This window comes from Oncorhynchus mykiss, chromosome 30 (genome assembly GCF_057628025.1).
Source record: "Oncorhynchus mykiss isolate SJ-2025 chromosome 30, ASM5762802v1, whole genome shotgun sequence".
NCBI lineage: Eukaryota > Metazoa > Chordata > Actinopteri > Salmoniformes > Salmonidae > Oncorhynchus > Oncorhynchus mykiss.
Window position 1 is genome coordinate 20,012,264 of NC_143051.1, and position 21,635 is coordinate 20,033,898.

At 43.7% G+C, this 21,635-nt stretch overlaps 1 protein-coding gene across 2 annotated transcripts in view; it reads right to left on the reverse strand.

Annotated features, from left to right (window-relative positions):
- The window catches only part of LOC110489401 (CUB and sushi domain-containing protein 3), a 660,686-nt gene that overhangs the window by 394,365 nt on the left and 244,686 nt on the right, over positions 1 to 21,635 (reverse strand). For both annotated transcript variants that reach the window (XM_036971422.2, XM_036971421.2), the window contains exon 5: positions 8,522 to 8,729. In XM_036971422.2, the coding sequence (XP_036827317.2) occupies positions 8,522 to 8,729 (208 nt within the window). The remainder of the gene's footprint in view (positions 1 to 8,521; positions 8,730 to 21,635) is intronic.

Here is a 21,635-nt window from a genome sequence, read left to right on the forward strand (position 1 = left end):
AGTGTGTGTTCACATGCATGTGTGTATGACAGTGTGTGCATGTACTCTGTACTTATTGTCTGTGCATGTGTGTGTTACGTCCAGTGTGTGTGTGTACTGCGTGTGTCACATCCAGGGTGTGAGTGTGTGTATGTGTGGGGCTTTCTACATTACTCTTGGCTCGATCCCGGCCAAGGTCAGAGCCCTGTCACTTCCTGCTTCAGGATGCTGTCTACTGCCCTAGTAGGTTTCCCAGAAGTGCACGTTGAGGAGCGTGCCAGCCAGTAGAATTGGTTAGAAAGTGGAACGCATAACATTAGACCTGATAGATACTCAAGCCACAAGGCCTTTCTGCGTTGGCTTAAGGCCCACCACCATATGAAACAGAAAGTACACATACACTGAGTGTACAAAACTCAATATTAGGAAGGTGTTCTTAATGTTTTGTACACTCAGTGTACATGACATGAGTATACGAGGAGCTCTGTTTGGTGTATAAGAGGAGCTCTGTTTGGTGTATAAGAGGAGCTCTGTTTGGTGTTTAAGAGGAGCTCTGTTTGGTGTATAAGAGGAGCTCTGTTTGGTGTATACGAGGCACTCTGTTTGGTGTATAAGAGGAGTTCTGTTTGGTGTATACGAGGAGCTCTATTTGGTGTATGCGAGGAGCTCTGTTTGGTGTATACGAGGAGCTCTGTTTGGTGTATACGAGGAGCTCTGTTTGGTGTATATGAGGAGCTCTGTTTGGTGTATACGAGGAGCTCTGTTTGGTGTATACGAGGAGACCTGTTTGGTTTATAACAAGAGCTCTGTTTGGTGTATAAGAGGAGCTCTGTTTGGTGTATACGAGGCACTCTGTTTGGTGTATAAGAGGAGTTCTGTTTGGTGTATAAGAGGAGCTCTGTTTGGTGTATAAGAGGAGCTCTTTTTGGTGTTTAAGAGGAGCTCTGTTTGGTGTATAAGAGGAGCTCTGTTTGGTGTATAAGAGGAGCTCTGTTTGGTGTATAAGAGGGGCTCTGTTTGGTGTATATGAGGAGCTCTGTTTGGTGTATACGAGGAGCTCTGTTTGGTGTATACGAGGAGACCTGTTTGGTTTATAACAAGAGCTCTGTTTGGTGTATAAGAGGAGCTCTGTTTGGTGTATACGAGGCACTCTGTTTGGTGTATAAGAGGAGTTCTGTTTGGTGTATAAGAGGAGCTCTGTTTGGTGTATAAGAGGAGCTCTTTTTGGTGTTTAAGAGGAGCTCTGTTTGGTGTATAAGAGGAGCTCTGTTTGGTGTATAAGAGGAGCTCTGTTTGGTGTATAAGAGGGGCTCTGTTTGGTGTATAAGAGGAGTAACATGTCTGACGATAGGATATCTTGCACTTTTATTTATCTTTTATCTTTTATTTATCACTTTTATTTATCACTTTTATCTAACACTTTTATTTATCACTTTTATCTAACACTTATTTATCACTTTTATTTATCACTTTTATCTAACACTTTTATTTATCACTTTTATCTAACACTTTTATTTATCACTTTTATTTATCACTTTTATCTAACACTTTTATTTATCACTTTTATCTAACACTTTTATATATCACTTTTATTTATCACTTTTATCTAACACTTTTATTTATCACTTTTATCTAACACTTTTATTTATCACTTTTATTCATCACTTTTATCTAACACTTTTATTTATCACTTTTATTTATCACTTTTATCTTACACTTTTATTTATCACTTTTATTTATCACTTTTATTTAGCACTTTATCTAGCATTTTTATCTAACACTTTTATTTAGCACTTTATCTAGCATTTTTATCTAACACTTTTATATATCACTTTTATTCATCACTTTTATCTAGCACTTTTGTTTAGCACTTTATCTAGCATTTTTATCTAGCACTTTTATCTCACTAGGTAACAATGGTTAAAACTATGGCAGTGCCACATATATGTGTTATGTGACATGTACGACATTTCTGTTTGTCTTCATATATTCATATAATAATACTCCTGTCATATGTCAATTAAAGTGACTTGTCACAGTGAAAGGGAGACTTATTTTCAGTAGATGCATTAATCAAACCTGCAGCCCTGGTGTTGCCAGCACCCTGTTCTAAAGCACTGAGGTGTTGGAACCCTGATTGCATAATTATAAGCAAAAGTGTGTACAGTGCATTCTACAAACAAACAAAACAAAGCAAAGAGGGGTCAGTTAGCCCCTAGACAACAATAACAACCCTAAGCCAAGTGTTGTGTCGTCTGCCATCTTCTAACCAAACAAAAGGTCTCATTCCTGGGTGGTCATATCTGTTTGTTGTTCCAGGCATCTTTGCCAGACGTGCTTATAGCACTTAGTGGGAAATCACCTAGTGTTTGTTGAAATGGTGGGCTAATTGTCTTTAGCCTGCTGGGTCTGTCTTTAGCCTGCTGGGGGTTGCTTTGACATGGTACTGTCTGTGACAGGCAGCCGAAAATAAATGTGTATGTGTATGTGTCTCTGTGTGTGTGTGTGTGTGTGTGTGTGTGTGTGTGTGTGTGTGTGTGTGTGTGTGTGTGTGTGTGTGTGTGTGTGTGTGTGTGTGTGTGTGTGTGTGTGTGTGTGTGTGTCTGTGTGTGTGTCTGTGTGTGTGTGTGTCCTACACTGTTATACTGACAGCAGAGGCACATGGAAGGCATTCAAATGTAACTTATTTAGTTATTTCACAGCCGGCTCCCTCTCTCTTTTCCTCTCTCTTTTCCTCTCTCTCATTTTCAGAGGCTTGGAGGAAAAGGCCACGGTTAATTATGCTCCCCTCTTAGTGGCAGCCAAGCATGGTTGATGCTGAGGGGCTCTCTGCTGTGCCCACAGACAGACAGACAGACAGACAGACAGACAGACAGACAGACAGACAGACAGACAGACAGACAGACAGACAGACTCTCCTAAGGGGCCTGAACTAATGAAATCAGTCCCAATTTCAGAAGACCTGGTTTCCCCTTTTTTATTTCCACGTTTAGCCTAACTTCTGTCAAGGGTCAGCTTTAACCTAATACAGAAAAAGCTCTCACACTGTAGAGGTGAAAGATGTGCCAAATGTGTGTCAAGTGAGTGGAAAGTGTGTTTATGTGTGTGTGTGTGTGTGTGTGTGTGTGTGTGTGTACACATGTGTGTGCATGCTTGTGAGTTGGAATGTACACTGGCTGCATGTTTGATCTAGGGAGAGCAAGACAGGTGACATATCCACAGCCTCCACAATCTATCAAACCTGCCAACATCATTTACAAGCATTTTGTTACACCGGCAATACCGTTGGCTAAATATGTGTATAATTATGACCAATAAAATGTGATGTGAGATGATAGTTGGTGTGTGCATGACCATTTACAGTACTCTTCTTCTTCTTTTCTTAATCCAGAAGAGGGCTTATTTTGCCAAACTCCTGAGACTGTGGCCTTGTCCCAAATGGCACTCTATTCCCTGTATATTTTACTAATGGACCCTGGTCGAAATAGTGCACTATCTAGGGAATAGGGAGCCATTCGGGACAAGCCCACAGTCTCAGGAGTTTGACAAAAGAAGCCCTCTTCTGGTCATGTCTGTATGCTGCCTGTTATTCATACAGATCTTTCAGCATGACCCCTGCACCCCAGGGTGCATAATCTGTGAGGGGGGGCATCAAAAATGTATTCTTAAGTTGGCATAATGCAATAGGTTGAAATGCACTAGTATCATCACCATGCTAAAACAACTAAAAAAACTAACTATTAGTCATCAGCGAGATAGATAATATTACTTGACTGGCTGAAATATAGTGATGAATCCTGCCATCCAATCTAAGCAGTGTGTGTGTGATAGTGACTATACAACCTCAGTAAACTGCCAACTATACTCTACGGTACACAGTGCCCAAAATGAGTGTCAGTAATAACACACTTGCTTCCCAACAATCATCCAGCGTGGTTGCTCACTAGAGAGGGAGATGGGTCCATTATATTGGAAATAAGAGATAGTTACGCTTTTCCCTCAATACAGACAGGACAGCAGCCATACAGTCTGAGTGTGACAATGGCTACTTCAGTACTGAGCCAGACTACAGTAGAGTGGGACAGTGTTGGGCCTGGCTGTCTGAGTGCAATCAGCCATCACTCAGTATGGAGCAGAAGCATTAGGCTTTCTCTCATCTCCAGATCTACTATCTAGGACAGCGCAAAGAGGCTGCCTTTAGACCCATGGCCCCTCCAGTACCAGACCAATGGCCCCTCCAGTACCAGACCCACGGCCCCTCCAGTACCAGACCAATGGCCCCTCCAGTACCAGACCCACGGCCCCTCCAGTACCAGACCCACGGCCCCTCCAGTACCAGACCCATGGACCCTCCAGTACCAGACCCACGGCCCCTCCAGTACCAGACCCATGGCCCCTCCAGTACCAGACCCACGGCCCCTCCAGTACCAGACCCATGGCCCCTCCAGTACCAGATTTATGGCCCCTCCAGTACCAGACCCACGGCCCGTCCAGTACCAGACCCACGGCCCCTCCAGTACCAGACCCACGGCTCCACCAGTACCAGACCCACGGCCCCTCCAGTATCAGATCTATGGCCCCTCCAGTACCAGACGCACGGTCCCTCCAGTACCAGACCCATGGCCCCTCCAGTACCAGATCTATGACCCCTCCAGTACCATACCCATGTCCCCACCAGTACCAGACCCACGGCCCCTCCAGTACCAGACCCACGGCCCCTCCAGTACCAGATCTATGACCCCTCCAGTACCATACCCATGTCCCCACCAGTACCAGACCCACGGCCCCTCCAGTACCAGACCCACGGCCCCTCCAGTACCAGACCTATGGCCCCTCCAGTACCAGACCCACGGTCGCTCCAGTACCAGATCTATGGCCCGTCCAGTACCAGACCCACGGTCCCTCCAGTACCAGACCCATGACCCCTCCAGTACCAGACTCATGGAGCCATACTAGAGTGGAGCAGAGCTGGGCCTGGCTGCCTGAGAGCCATCAGCCTTCCCTCAGTGGAGGGTAGAAGGAGCATGTTTCTCTTTGTCAGCCCAGATCCACTGAGTCAGAGCTCAGGAGAAGAGAAGACAGAACCCTTCAGGAGCCATCAGTGGAGCTCAACATTACACTCATCTATGTGTCAGTGTGGAAGACAGGGGTATAGATACAAAGCAATCCTAGCATTGATATTATGTCTATCTCTCTGTCTCTCTTGCAGTCTCTCTCTCTCTCTGTCTCTCTGCCCTCTCTCTCTCTCTGCCTATCTCTCTCTGCCTCTCTCTCTGAATGCACAACTTGAAGCCCCTGAGACTAGAATGAGAGCACAAAATTGATATTTTGGATTATATTTGAAGTCTGCATAGGAAGTGTGCTAGCGGGCTACTGTGGAGAGGGTTGTACTGAAAATAGATAGCATTAATCAGCGGAATCTGATATCTGACAAACAAATCAAGGGAGGGAGTGTCTGAGTGGATGAAACAAGATCTTATCTAACAAAGGAAAGGAAAAATATATTTTGCCTGGAGTAGTGAGCTGACTTTGTCAGTGATGTGTAAACAAAGTGATAACATACAGGAGGCGTCCCAAATGCCACCCTATTCTCTATATAGTGCACTCCTTTTGACCTGGGCCCATAGGACTCTGATCAAAAGTAGTGCCCTATACGGGAATCAGATGTTATTTGGGGACGCAGTCACACATACTAGAACAAAAGTTTATCATTGCTCTACCTATCCGGTTCCAGTCACCATGAAAAGCTGTTATGGCTTCCACTGTTCTCTCTGCTTTGTGAAGGTTTAGGAATAAATATGGCTAAAACATAATCAAACTTTCATAGCCGCAATAACTCTACAGCCACACTCACTCAGGCTTTGCTTTATGTCTGTTCTGCATCACCGGAGGCCTGATAAAAATAGCAATTACAGGTGTTTGTTGAAATATCACATTCCATATCCAATTGCAATAGTACACTATTAGCATCTTCAAGGGTTACCCAATTAAACGATCAATAAACTGCATAATTCAACTGATTAAAAAAGGGGAATGCTTGAAATGAGAAAACCTACCATTTCACTTTTGTTTGTGCTCTTTTCTTCGTAAAAGGTCAAAGGTGATTTAAAGTGGACACAACTACTGTACTTTTCTCAAGGAGGTTTGTGAAGACATACTTATAGAGAAAACTATGTTGCTCGAGTTGATCTATCTGAATTAATCAACCAGCTGCTGTTTTCTAACTTCTCTAAGAAACATCTCATTTCCCATTCAAACAATGCACATGTGCAACTGTGAAAACTGGCATAAACACATTAAAACAATGAAAACAAGGTATACTGGGATACCATGAGACTTCCAGTTAAGGGAGATACATTTGCCTGTATAAGCCTGGTTTCAAGGACAACATAATCTAACGAGATAATGGAACTATGGTTTCCTGCTTATTTGGGCCAAAATGCTCTACATTTCCTCCAAAGAGCTGTTTCTCTACAAATTAGCAAGGATGCCTGGTCACAAATAGAGATACTGACAATCATCTATGCGAGAAGTGTACTCCAGCCTTCACAAATCAGAGATACTACAGGGACAAAACAGCAAACGAGAAGAGGGACCACAGAATTATATGATATGCACGAGTAGGACATACAAAGTCATTCAAAACATAAGACACAAAAAGGCATTAACAGCCCAATATTATCCCCCTATTGTGTCTGCCTTTTTGGTTTCCTTCTATTACGTAATTCCCTTGATGGTGCCAGACCAGAGCACTAACAACCAGACAGCGACTGGCTTAGTTTGTGGAGTTGGTTGTGTGTTTTCTGGGTACAGACAGGGCCACATGTGAACAGAATAAGACGAAAAGTTGGCTCTGATTCTACTTCTACACAGTTGGAGGCCAGGGAAGGAGGGAAAAATAAGATGTGTGGATGGAGGGTGAGATAGAGGGGGGAGAGAGAGAGGAAGAGAGGGATGGAGGGGGCAAACAGCTTCAGTTGACACAGAACTAGCCCCACTACAAAGTCAGGTAGCTAGCTACCAGTGTGCAAAACACTGGATGGTAAACCACATACTGAAACAACAATACACACATTTAGGCTAAGCAGGATGCAAATGCCAAAGGGATTTGAATATGAACTATGGCACTGATGTGGTCTGATGTGTGTTTTGGAGTGGTGTGGAGAGTTCGAAGTCATGTCTCAGTCTGTCAAGTGGGCCCAGTCCCAAATCAAAGATAGAGACGGCATTACCATAAATGCATATGAATATCAATTGGTTCAGTGTCATTTGAAAGACATCCTCTTGACAATGTCTCCCAATCAAAGATTATCAACACTATCAACACCAAAAAGTAAACAAGTCGACCCATTGTTGATCTTCTACATAAATAAAAAATGGGTCATATCCTGTCCCCTATGTTCCTCAAGGAAGGAAGAGGATTTAGTAAGTAAATAAGAACAGTATGTATCAAGCATCTAAGAGTGCTGATCTAGGGTCAGATCCCCCAATGTATTCTTATTCATTCTGATCTAAATGGCAAAACTGATCCTAAATCAGTACTCCTACTCTATAATACATACATGAACGGCACCAGGTCACCAGTATCTATCTATCTACCCCATACACTAGAAAACATATGGTCAAACATATCCCAGACAAACTGTGAAGGCTGTCTATTAGCAAACTGTACCAATATTCAGATCCCTACTCAAATACATCATTGCTATTAAGATAATTAGTATCGATACATCCGACAACCAATAATCTCATATGATCATAAATCATTATTGACATATCGGTAAGAACTCCATTACTACTGGCATATAGCAACTCAATATAATCTTGTAGGATGCAAAACATTATGGTGAGAATTAGGAATATGTTGCTGTCCTCTTGTCATTTTCTTCCATTTCATGTAAGACGAAAAAGATGAAGACATAAGCGATGAAAAAGAGCTGTTTGTCTCTCCCCTAAATACAGCAAGTCTTATCCGTCTGGGTCCTATCGTCAGTGGCGGAATAGAGAAGGGAATCGATAGACTCATTTTCCAACAATCAATAGAACTCTGAGCTAAAATATTGTTATGACGAGCACATTAGAAAAATATTACACACTTCCAAAATGACTAATGATTATGTCAATATCTCATAAAACATACAATACGAAACACCCGGCACCAACACACACATACACAATTGTCAGTACGCTTAGCCAAACAAGTTCAACGTCCAGTGTAGACCATTGGTGGCAACGTGACTATTTCATTGCAGGTGTACAGTAATGGCTTTCCTCAGATGTTGTACATTGAAAGTAGGTCTCTACTTATGACCCCTAATCACTTACATTCATTAATTTGTATTTTATTTGTCCTTTATTTAACTAGGCAATACACTTAGGAACAAATTCTTATTTACAATGACAGCCTAGATCAGTGATTTACATTTGCAGTCACTGACTACCAAGCACAACAAAACAACAAATTACCATTTTGAAGTGAAGAATTGAAACAATGACCAGAAAACACAGAGAGAGGCGTAGCAGTAAATAGCAGTAGACTCACCATATTGTAGGAGGCTCAGACCCTTCCACTTCCAAGTAGTCATATTTTTCCTCCGTCTGGAAGTCTGTAAAAATGATGGAGATGGTGTCTCCGGGATCAGCAAGTATGGTCCACGTACAGTCCGCACTATTGTAATATTCACTCGGGAAATTGGGACTTGAAATGATGCCACTTGAACCCCTCAGAGTATCACCACATGTGTCCTCAGCTGTCAATCAAACGGAAAGACTTCTGTTAGGAATCGGGCTTTGCTCCACATGTAAGTAGTATACAGCAGAAAATAACAGCTGAACCCTCTTTTTTGTTTGGTTTTGGTCGATTTTTGACTGAGGCAACGTCATATGTATGTGTCTTTGTATATATTTACATACATACAACCTTTTTACCACATACAGTACGAATTTTGTAAATCCAGACCATTTCTTGATTATGATTTTAATTCATAGTATTGCCACAGCTTTTGTATGCCACACATGATATCTTACAGTAGATGGTCTTTCTGTTTTTTCTCCCATTCCTTTCTTTTACAGTTTTGAAGCAGAAATGGGATATAACTGGAATTTGAGTTGCCGCCTTTCATTATTCCAGCATAAATAGGAATAAAATGAAGGCTCACTTCAAGGCCTCCTAGAGTCTATTCATCAGGTTTTAGTGCTGAGACACTCATAGCCTCTCTCTCATCTTTGTCATGACTATTAATTGACTCCATCTATACATGGGTTCTTGGAATCAAAAAGGTCCCAGCTGTATTTCCCAGCAGACTTGGAGCTCGGCTCTTGTCTTATTTATCCTTTTTTTTTCATATCAAGGACTTCCAATTTAATTTGAACGAAGTTTAGATCATAATTTTTTTAACAGGATTCAGATTTGTTTTTTTCTTGTTGTTTTGGAAATGTTTGGATACATAATGTACAGATAAAGACACATGGACTGGTCTGCACAGACGTTATAAATTATAGACATATAATTTATACAGTAAGGCAAACCTATAACATACATATAGATCCACATATACATGCATGCACATGGTACGTGACCGTGTGTATGGATGTATAGTGAAGGTACAAAGCGATGCTCATTGGAGAATCCCTTTTATCCAGGACTCAAACATCATTTTGGGGGATCAGGAATACATACATAGAAACATTGAGGAAAAAGACATTGGCATGTGAGATGCAAGGAGTTTACATGCCAATGTTTTATTCAAACAATCTACAGTAGGGTCAAATATATACACATTGAAAAACATACCTCATCCACACACACTCATGCTCGTACATGCACATACTCACAACCAATAACGCACAGACACCGTCACATGCACACATGAAACATACAATCAAGTGCACGTAAAGGAGGTCACGCTGTTCGCTCAGCGAGTACCATTTCCTCCCGATTTGGGCCAATATCTGGCGCAAACTCGGGATCTCTGCCTTGCAGGTACACATGACCGCCCTCCTGAAGCACCTTACCAATCGGCACCATGAGAAAAGCTAGCTATTGGCTGGCGAAAGTGAGAACACTTCAGGCTACACACGCATATGGACGAACGTACACACACACACACACACACACACACACACACACACACACACACACACACACACACACACACACACACACACACACACACACAGTCTCAGTGATCGGACCATTCTCTATCTCTCCTTTGCAATTATACATGTGTTTATCCTGGAGATTCAGAGGTGATTAGATTACACACTCTGATAGCCAGGGGAAAGTCAAACCTTTAATAACAATCCCTTTATCAATACCATCAGTAATACAAACACCATTATAATGTCACTGAGCATGTGAGTGACAGGCTCATCAGGCCTCAATTAGAGGGAACGTAGCAAAAGCACAGAGAAGAGGTTATATAGAGCAGAGAATAATATAGGCCTAGTCAATGACATTCTCTATAATAGTACACTCAATGACATTCTCTATAATACTACAGTCACTTACTGATCTGCTGACTTTCTCAGTATCCATGAAGCCAAGTTATCTTGGAAAACATTCCTCAGTATAATATAACCCTGGTTGTCTTGGAAAACAATTGTCATATTTCCTTGGTCAGATTGCAGTGTGATTCTTGGAAACAACATTCACCATGCAAGCTGACAAATACGTTGTTGAACAGGATGCCATTTTGATCAAAGTTACCGGCCCTTATTGTATGCACAGTACCGGTAACATCTGACGCTATCCCCATCAAAGACTAAGAGCTAAGAGCTAAGAGATAAGATGGCGCCGAAGAACATGGCTGACGTTTTACATTCTCTCAACCAATTGTGCAATTTTGTTATTTTTTTTGTATTTTGTGTAAGTTATTTTTGAACTTATTGTGTACATAATGGTGCTGCAACCGTCTCTTATGACTGAAAATAACTTCTGGACATCAGGAAAGCGATTACTCACTGCAGACTGGTAGACACTTTTTCCTTTAACTAGTCCGACGAGAAGGATCTCCTGCTTTCACTGGAACAGGCCCAGATCCATGTCATTTGCGTGAAGAAAAGACGCCAGGGATCCTTCTGAGAATCCAGAGGCGAGTGAGTAAACTCCCACTGCCTTCCATTCTTCTTGCTAACGTGCAATTGATGACCTACTATTAAGATTATCCTACCAACGGGACATTAAAAACTGTAACATCTTACGTTTTATCAAGACGTGGCTGAATGAAGAAACTGACAATTTAGAGCTGGCGGGATATTCCATTCACTGGCAGTGTGTGTCTTTTTGTCAATAACAGCTGGTGCGCGATGTCTCAAGGTATTGCTCGCATGAGGTAGAGTACCTTATGATAAGCTGTTGACCACACTATCTACCAAGAGAGTTCTCATCTGTATTATTCGTAGCCGTCTATTTACCACCACAAACACGAAAATACTCACCCAGAAGTGGCGCTCCTAGTGGCCGGGGACTTTAATGCAAGCAAACTTAAAACAGTTTTACCACATTTTTACCTGCATCTCACATGTGCAACCAGGGAAAAAAATCCTGGTCCACCTTTACTCCACACACATAGATGCATACAAAGCTCTCCCTCGCCATCCATTTGAAAAATCTGACCAAAATTCTACCCTCCAGATTCCTGCTTACAAGCAAAAACTAAAACAGAAAGTACCAGTGACTCACTCAATACGGAAGTGGTCAGATGACGCAGATGCTTCACTACAGGACTGTTTTGCTAGCACAGACTGGAATATGTTCGGGATTCATCCAATGGCATTGAGAAATAGACCACCTCAGTCATCGGCTTCATCAATAAGTGTATTGATGACGTCGTCCCCACAGTGACTGTACGTACATATCTCAATCTGAAGCGATGGATTACAGGCAACATCCGCATCGAGCTGAAGCATAAATGAGAGCAACATCTGTTCTGGATGACTGTGTGATACCGGTCTCGGTAGCCAATGCGAAACCATTAAACAGGCCAACATTCACAAAGCCGCTGGGCCAGATGGATTACCAGGACGTGTACTCAAAGCATGCGCTGACCAACTGTAAAGTGTCTTCACTGACATTTTCATCCTCTCCCTGACCGAGTCGGTAATATCTACGTGTTTCAAGCAGACCACCATAGTCCCTGTGCCCAAGGAAGTGAAGGTAACGTGCCTAAATGATTACCGCACCGTGGCACGCACGTCGGTAGCCATGAGGTGCTTTGAAAGGCTGGTCATGGCTCACATCAACAGCATCCTCCCGGACACCCTAGACCCATTCCAATTCGCATACCGCCCCAACAGATCGATAAATGACGCAATCTCAATCACACTCCACACTTCCCTTTCCCATCTGGACAAAATGTGTGAAAATATGTGAGAATGTTCATCGACTACAGCTCAGCGTTCAACACCATAGTGCCCACGAAGCTCATCACTAAGCTAAGGACTCTGGGACTAAACACCTCCCTCTGCAACTGGATCCTGGAATTCCTGACGGGCCGCCCCCAGGTGGTAAGTGTTATGGCAACAACACGTCTGCCACGCTGATCCTTAACACTGGGGCCTCTCAGAGGGGTTTTCTACTTAGTCCCCTCCTGTGTTCCCTGTTCACCCACGACTACGTGGCCAAACACAACTCCAACACCATAATTTAGTTTCCCGATGACACAACAGTGGTAGGCTTGATCACCGACAACACTGAGACAGACTATAGGGAGGAGGTCAGAGAACTGCCATTGTGGTGCCAGGACAACAACCTCTCTCTCAATGTGAGCAAGAAAAAGGAGCTGATCGTGGGCTAAAGGCTAAGGGCTAAGAGCTAAGAGCTCAGGGCTAAGAGCTAGGGGCTAAGAGCTAAGAACTAAGGCTAAGAGCTAAGGGCCAAGAGCTAAGAGTACCCGATAGAAAGCTTGAAGATGTGGATAAGGAACTTCTAAGTGTTTCGTTAGAGCCATGACTCTCTAGGTCACGCTGTTCAGCACTTACGGTTTTATTTTGAACTGGTGAACGGAACATACTCTGTGACAAACATTCATTAGCTGCTCATGAAGAAAAATTTGGAGGACTCAACTCAACACTCATGTCAAAAGTTAAAATAGAGGGTGCTTATATTTGTCCTGTTTCACACATGTACAAGTGTGTAACCTGTACAGGTGTGAAAAATAATGTTTTTGCATCTCCCACTCCCCCTGAGACACCCTCGGAGAGTGGGGTCACAGCAACCCTGGAGCAATTAGGGTTAAGTGCCCTGCTCAAGTGCAGATAGGAAGATTTTTCACCTACAATGTAATCAGCTCAGAGATTTGTACTAGCAACCTTTTGGTTATTGATGCAATGCTCTAACCACTAGGCCAGTGGTCACCAACCTTTTGGTTATTGATGCAATGCTCTAACCACTAGGCCAGTGGTCACCAACCTTTTGGTTATTGATGCAATGCTCTAACCACTAGGCCAGTGGTCACCAACCTTTTCTGAGTCAAGAGTTTTTTTAAACATCCCTTCAAAAACATAAGCCTATGCAACATTAACCAATTAAAAACAGTTCTGTAGCATTGAGGTTCGCTATAGGCTATAGATTATTATATTAGACAAAAAATTATGCTTGAATTGCCCTGCCATTGTTGTTCTTCTCAGACCATTTTCAAATTATATTTAAAAAATGTAGGTATATGATCACACTGGTAATACTGGACTGATGGCCTGCATCTGATGGTCAGTCTGAGGGGAGGGAGGGAACAGCAGTGTGGCTGCCTTTCACCTGACTCACCGTCTCTCCGCTCTCCCTCTCTCCGATGAGAAAAGGGGACACAGTCTTCCAGCTGATGGCAAAACTCAAGTCGCACTGCATTATTTCTGTCTCATGCACCAATTCATGTTGTTACTCCTATGACCAGAGAAAGTTAAATATTCCTCGATATTAAAAAAGACACAAGCAGCTAATAATTTAAAAAAGACACAAGCAGCTTTCCTACTCATTAATTGCAGCAGCAGTGCTGGTTGTAGCGTGAGTGGAAATAGGGAGAACGCGCATTTCATGGTTAAAAAGTATTGTACAAAGTGTTGACAGTGAAGAATAACAACTGAAACATGAACTTACTCATAAAAACAGAAGCTATTTGCTGTATTCATTGAGTCTCTCTCTAGTCATGGTTTTGAAAGTTTTGAAATCTCACAGTTGCTGTGTGTTTGAGTCTTCCTTTTACAGTCTATGGCTCAAGGAAACTGTGCAGATACTGTGAGCTATCTGATTGACCAGCGGTTGGCCAATAGCTGCACTTGATTTGCTCTCTGGGCCTGCTGACTAGGCAGAGTTCTACCTTCGGGCACATTAAATGTTTCAAAATGAGAACAGTTTGCCTTCTCGGCCCTAGGGCAGCTGAATCAAGTGCACGTACTGCCAACAGCTCAAAACAAATAGAAAAATAGGAACACAAGGCTTTATCGTTGAGTCTTTTACAGAAATGTTTGGTGATCGACTAGGAATGCCTTGGAGCGACCGGTTGCTGGCCACTGCACTAGGCTACCTGCCGCCCTAAAAAGTTATCGGCCTTTGAGCTGGATATGAACCAGCGACCGAAGAATTTTACTCTAATCACGACTAATCACGAAGTAGGATCGAATGGTTTCCTTTGATTACATCAATGCTGAAGAAACTAATTAGCTGTTTTGATAAAATAAAATACAATTATTTTAAAACAATGTAACATGAAATAAAAAATGACTCAAAGAATGATGTGCACTAATCAATATAAAATACGTCAACAATGATATGACCTTGTTTTTTGGAGCGAAATGGCATAAAACTGTGTTTCTCTAGATTTGGAGATGGCTCAGCCATGACATTAGCATTGTAATGCGGAGGAGCTGTCTGCCTGGCTATGATAAATTCCCTTTGGAAAACATTCTTGTCAGTCATTTGTAAATCAATTCTGCATTCCCCTGCTTCTTTTACTGCCCGCCCTCACCCAAGAGCAGAACCAGAACACCAGCCTCAGCATTTTATTTCAACCTGAATCATAATAATGAAAAACATATAGGACTCAGTCAGAAAATAAATCCACCATGAACCAGAATATATGTGCTGCACTGCAGGAGATACCACCCACCATAAATACCCTATAACACAGGTTAAGATGGACCAGGGCTTCCTTTTTCCGCCTATGAAGGTCCTATGCAATTTTTCACCTACCGAGGTCTGTCGAAAAAACATTCTCATTGGACTGTTTTAGATTCCCAACATGCAAAGCTCTGATAGCTGTTGTTTGGCTGACATGCTTTAAACAGAAAGTGTTTTGCTGGACATATGAGTGTGAGTGTCAGTGCCCTGGGACGACCTGTCTGCTGAGTCTGTCACAGACAGACTCAGCAGACAGTGTATCCCTCCACTACGGTCTAGCCTATAGTGTTGTCACACAAATAGGCTCTTATGACATTCTCCTGATGTTAGGCTGTTGGTAAACTCCTAGTAACTAACTAACAATGACAAAGCAATTGCACAAAACATACGAAACGAGGGCAGAACATATCGATTCTGCAAACAACGAGTTATCTTTTTTTTTTATTTTAATTTTTACCCCTTTTTCTCCCCAATTTCGTGGTATCCAATTGTTGTAGTAGCTACTATCTTGTCTCATCGCTACAACTCCCGTACGGGCTCGGGAGAGACGAAGGTTGAAAGTCATGCGTCCTCCGATACACAACCCAACCAAGCCGCACTGCCTCTTAACACAGCACACATCCAACCCGGAAGCCAGCCGCACCAATGCGCCGGAGGAAACACCGTGCACCTGGCCACCTTGGTTAGCGCACACTGCGCCCAGCCCACCACAGGAGTCACTGGTGCGCGATGAGACAAGGACACCCCGACCAAGCCCTCCCTAACCCAGGCGACGCTAGGCCAATTGTGCGTCGCCCCACGGACCTCCCGGTCGTGGCCGGTTACGACAGAGCCTGGGCGCGAACCCAGGAACTCTGATGGCACAGCTGACGTACAGCGCCCTTAACCACTGCGCCACCCGGGAGGCCTAAACAACGAGTTTTCAACTGACAATGCCTAAATCCTTTCAGTTCATGTCACTTCTGTAAGCAGGGGTTCCCCTAAATGTAATGAGAGATTTACTGTACACTCTCATGTCATTTCATTTTCAAACAATTCACTATCCTAGAGAGAGAAAGAGAGAGAGAGAGAGAGAGAGAGAGAGAGAGAGAGAGAGAGAGAGAGAGGGCGAGAGAGAAACTGAGAGAGAGAGAGTGAGAGGTTAAATCCTCATCCTGCTGTTTTGCTGTGGTATTCTCAGGACCATGTTTGAGGTGTCAGGCCTCTGATGGGGTTCCGGGAGAAGAAAGTAATCCTGTTGGCTCCCCGGCCTGGCCCTGATCTCTCCCCTGCAGCAGGCATCTCAGAGACCCCCAGCCTGGCCCTGAACTCTCCCCTGCAGCAGGCAGTAGGCAGGCCAGAGAACCCCACCACCCTAGCCTAACCTGCTCAGTCTTTTCTTTTTTCACCAGATCGGTCTGTATGTCAGCTCTACGGAAAGACAGACAGACAGACTCAACTTGCTGAATACCTATTTTAGGCCACAAAGAAATAGAAGGAGATGGGTTTGTTATCAAGTTTCAAATGTTAGGGAGGCTTTTTTTTATCTGCCAAATGTGGTTCTTAGACTCCACACTTTGGAGTTATTAAAATAATGTAATAAATATAGATCATTTCCCACAGAGCACCCACCATGTGTTTTACAAAGAAATGGGAATCGAAATCATATATCAAATCAAATTTTATTGGTCACATACACATACTTAGCAGATTATTGCAGGTGTAGAGAAATGATTTTGTTCCTAGCTCCAACTGTGCAGTATTAACAAAAAACTATTCACAACAATACACACAAATCTAAAAGCGAAATAATGGAATTAAGAAATATATAAATATTAGATTGAGACATTGAATAAAATACAGTAGAATAGAATACAGTATATACATGAGTAAAGCAGTATGTAAATATTACTTAAACATAATTAAAGTGACTACAGTTCCATTATTAAAGTGGCCAGTGATTCCAAGTCTTTGTCTATGGGGCAGTAGCCTCTGAGGTGCAGGGTTGCGTAACCTAGTGGAAGCCAGCTAGTGATGGCTATTAAACCGCCTTGTGATATAAGCTGTTTTTCAGTCTCTCTGTCCCAGCTTTGATGGACCTGTACTGACCTCGTCTTCTGTATGATAGTGGGGTGAACAGGCTGTGGCTCAGGTGGTTGATGTCCTTGATGATCTTTTTGACCTTCCTGTGACATCGGGTGCTGTAGGGAAGGTAGTTTCCCCCGGTGATGCGTTGGGCAGACCACACCACCCTCTGGAGAGCCCTGTGGTTGCAGGCAGTGCAGTTGCCGTACCAGTTGCTGTTGCGCCTTTTTCACCACACTGTATGGGTGGACCATTTCAAATCTTCAGTGATGTGTACGCCGAGGAACTTGAAGCTTTCCACCTTCTCCACTGCAGTCCCATCAATGAGGATTCCTGAAGTCCACGATCAGCTCATTTGTTTTGTTGATGTTGAGTGAGAGGTTATTTTCCTGGCACCACTGTCTCAGGACCCTCATCTCCTCCCTGTAGGCTGTCTCATCATTGTTGGTAATCAAGCCTACTACTGTTGTGTCGTCTGCAAACTTGATGATTGAGTGGCCACACAGTCATGGGTGAACATGGAGTACAGGAGAGGTTTGATAACACACCCTTGTGGGGCCCCTGTGTTGAGGATCATCGAAGTTGAGGTGTTGTTTCCTGCCTTCACCACCTTGGGACTGCCTGCCTGGAAGTCCAGGACCGAGTTGCAAAGGGCAGGGTTCAGACCCAGGGCCCCGAAGTTAATGTTGAGTTTGGAGGGAACTATGGTGTAGAATGTTGAGCCATAGTCAATGAACAGCATTCTTACATTGGTATTCCTCTTGTCCAGATGGGATAGGGCAGTGTGCAGTGTGAAGGCGATTACATAGTCTGTGGATCTATAGGGGTGGTAAGCAAATTGAAGTGGGTCTAGGGTGTCAAGTACGGTAGAGGTGATATGATCCTTAACCTCTCTAGGGTAGGGGGCAGCATTTGGAATTTTGGATGAAAAGCATGCCCAAATTAAACGGCCTGCTACTCGGGCCCAGAAGATGTGATATGCATATAACTGGTAGATTGGGATAGAAAACACTCTAAAGTTTCCAAAACTGTTAACTTCTTGGATATAGGGGGCGCTATTTTAATTTTTGGATGAAAAACGTTCCCGTTTTAAACAAATTATTTTGTCACGAAAAGATGCTCGACTATGCATATAATTGACAGCTTTGGAAAGAAAACACTCTGACGTTTCCAAAACTGCAAAGATATTGTCTGTGAGTGCCACAGACCTGATGTTACAGAAAGAACCCAGATAAAAATCCAATCAGGAAGTGCCGCATTTTTTGAAACCGCCTCATGGCAATGACTCCTTATATGGCTGTGAAGGAACTAGGAGTCAGCTTACGTTTTCCACGTTTTCCCCAAGGTGTCTGCAGCATTGTGACGTATTTGTAGGAATATCATTGGAAGATGGACCATAAGAGACTACATTTACCAGGTGCTCGCTTGGTGTCCTCCGTTGCAATTATTGCGTAATCTCCAGCTGCGTGTATTTTTCCATTTGCTTAAGTGGAGAAACCCAACTGCCACGAATGACTTATCATCGAATAGATATGTGAAAAACACCTTGAGGATTGATTCTAAACAACGTTTGCCATGTTTCTGTCGATATTATGGAGTTAATTTGGAAAAAAGTTAGGCGTTGTAATGACTGAATTTTCTGTTTTTTTTCTTAGCCAAACGTGATGAACAAAACGGAGCGATTTCTCCTACACAAATAATATTTTTGGAAAAACTGAACATTTGCTATCAAACTGAGTCTCCTCATTGAAAACATCTGAAGTTCTTCAAAGGTAAATTATTTTATTTTAATGCTTTTCTTGTTTTTGTGAAAATGTTGCCTGCTGAATGCTAGGCTTAATGCTATGCTATCAATATTCAAATCAAATCAAATCAAATTTTATTTGTCACATACACATGGTTAGCAGATGTTAATGCGAGTGTAGCGAAATGCTTGTGCTTCTAGTTCCGACAATGCAGTAATAACCAACAAGTAATCTAACTAGCAATTCCAAAACTACTGTCTTGTACACAGTGTGAGGGGATAAAGAATATGTACATAAGGATATATGAATGAGTGATGGTACAGAGCAGCATAGGCAGATACAGTAGATTGTATCGAGTACAGTATATACATATGAGATGAGTATGTAAACAAAGTGGCATAGTTAAAGTGGCTAGTGATACATGTATTACATAAGGATACAGTCGATGATATAGAGTACAGTATATACGTATGCCTATGAGATGAATAATGTAGGGTGAGTAACATTATATAAGGTAGCATTGGTTAAAGTGGCTAGTGATATATTTACATCATTTCCCATCAATTCCCATTATTAAAGTGGCTGGAGTTGAGTCAGTGTCAGTGTGTTGGCAGCAGCCACTCAATGTTAGTGGTGGCTGTTTAACAGTCTGATAGCCTTGAGATAGAAGCTGTTTTTCAGTCTCTCGGTCCCAGCTTTGATGCACCTGTACTGACCTCGCCTTCTGGATGATAGCGGGGTGAACAGGCAGTGGCTCGGGTGGTTGATGTCCTTGATGATCTTTATGGCCTTCCTGTGACATCGGGTGGTGTATGTGTCCTGGAGGGCAGGTAGTTTGCCCCCGGTGATGCGTTGTGCAGACCTCACTACCCTCTGGAGAGCCTTACGGTTGAGGGCGGAGCAGTTGCCGTACCAGGCGGTGATACAGCCCGCCAGGATGCTCTCGATTGTGCATCTGTAGAAGTTTGTGAGTGCTTTTGGTGACAAGCCAAATTTCTTCAGCCTCCTGAGGTTGAAGAGGCGCTGCTGCGCCTTCTTCACAATGCTGTCTGTGTGAGTGGACCAATTCAGTTTGTCTGTGATGTGTATGCCGAGGAACTTAAAACTTGCTACCCTCTCCACTACTGTTCCATCGATGTGGATAGGGGGGTGTCCCCTCTGCTGTTTCCTGAAGTCCACAATCATCTCCTTAGTTTTGTTGACGTTGAGTGTGAGGTTATTTTCCTGACACCACACTCTGAGGGCCCTCACCTCCTCCCTGTAGGCCGTCTCGTCGTTGTTGGTAATCAAGCCTACCACTGTTGTGTCGTCCGCAAACTTGATGATTGAGTTGGAGGCGTGCGTGGCCACGCAGTCGTGGGTGAACAGGGAGTACAGGAGAGGGCTCAGAACGCACCCTTGTGGGGCCCCAGTGTTGAGGATCAGCGGGGAGGAGATGTTGTTGCCTACCCTCACCACCTGGGGGCGGCCCGTCAGGAAGTCCAGTACCCAGTTGCACAGGGCGGGGTCGAGACCCAGGGTCTCGAGCTTGATGACGAGCTTGGAGGGTACTATGGTGTTGAATGCCGAACTGTAGTCAATGAACAGCATTCTCACATAGGTATTCCTCTTGTCCAGATGGGTTAGGGCAGTGTGCAGTGTGGTTGAGATTGCATCGTCTGTGGACCTATTTGGGCGGTAAGCAAATTGGAGTGGGTCTAGGGTGTCAGGTAGGGTGGAGGTGATATGGTCCTTGACTAGTCTCTCAAAGCACTTCATGATGACGGAAGTGAGTGCTACGGGGTGGTAGTCGTTTAGCTCAGTTACCTTAGCTTTCTTGGGAACAGGAACAATGGTGGCCCTCTGGTGGCCTTCAAGCAATGGTGGCCTTCAAGCATGTGGGAACAGCAGACTGGTATAGGGATTGATTGAATATGTCCGTAAACACACCGGCCAGCTGGTCTGCGCATGCTCTGAGGGCGCGGCTGGGGATGCCGTCTGGGCCTGCAGCCTTGCGAGGGTTAACACGTTTAAATGTCTTACTCACCTCGGCTGCAGTGAAGGAGAGACCGCAAGTTTTCGTTGCAGGCCGTGTCAGTGGCACTGTATTGTCCTCAAAGCGGGCAAAAAAATTATTTAGTCTGCCTGGGAGCAGGACATCCTGGTCCGTGACTGGGCTGGATTTCTTCCTGTAGTCCGTGATTGACTGTAGACCCTGCCACATGCCTCTTGTGTCTGAGCCGTTGAATTGAGATTCTACTTTGTCTCTGTACTGACGCTTAGCTTGTTTGATAGCCTTGCGGAGGGAATAGCTGCACTGTTTGTATTCGGTCATGTTACCAGACACCTTGCCCTGATTAAAAGCAGTGGTTCGCGCTTTCAGTTTCACACAAATGCTGCCATCAATCCACGGTTTCTGGTTAGGGAATGTTTTAATCGTTGCTATGGGAACGACATCTTCAACGCACGTTCTAATGAACTCGCACACCGAATCAGCGTATTTGTCAATGTTGTTGTCTGACGCAATACGAAACATGTCCCAGTCCACGTGATGGAAGCAGTCTTGGAGTGTGGAGTCAGCTTGGTCGGACCAGCGTTGGACAGACCTCAGCGTGGGAGCCTCTTGTTTTAGTTTCTGTCTGTAGGCAGGGATCAACAAAATGGAGTCATGGTCAGCTTTTCCGAAAGGGGGGCGGGGCAGGGCCTTATATGCGTCGCGGAAGTTAGAGTAACAATGATCCAAGGTCTTTCCACCC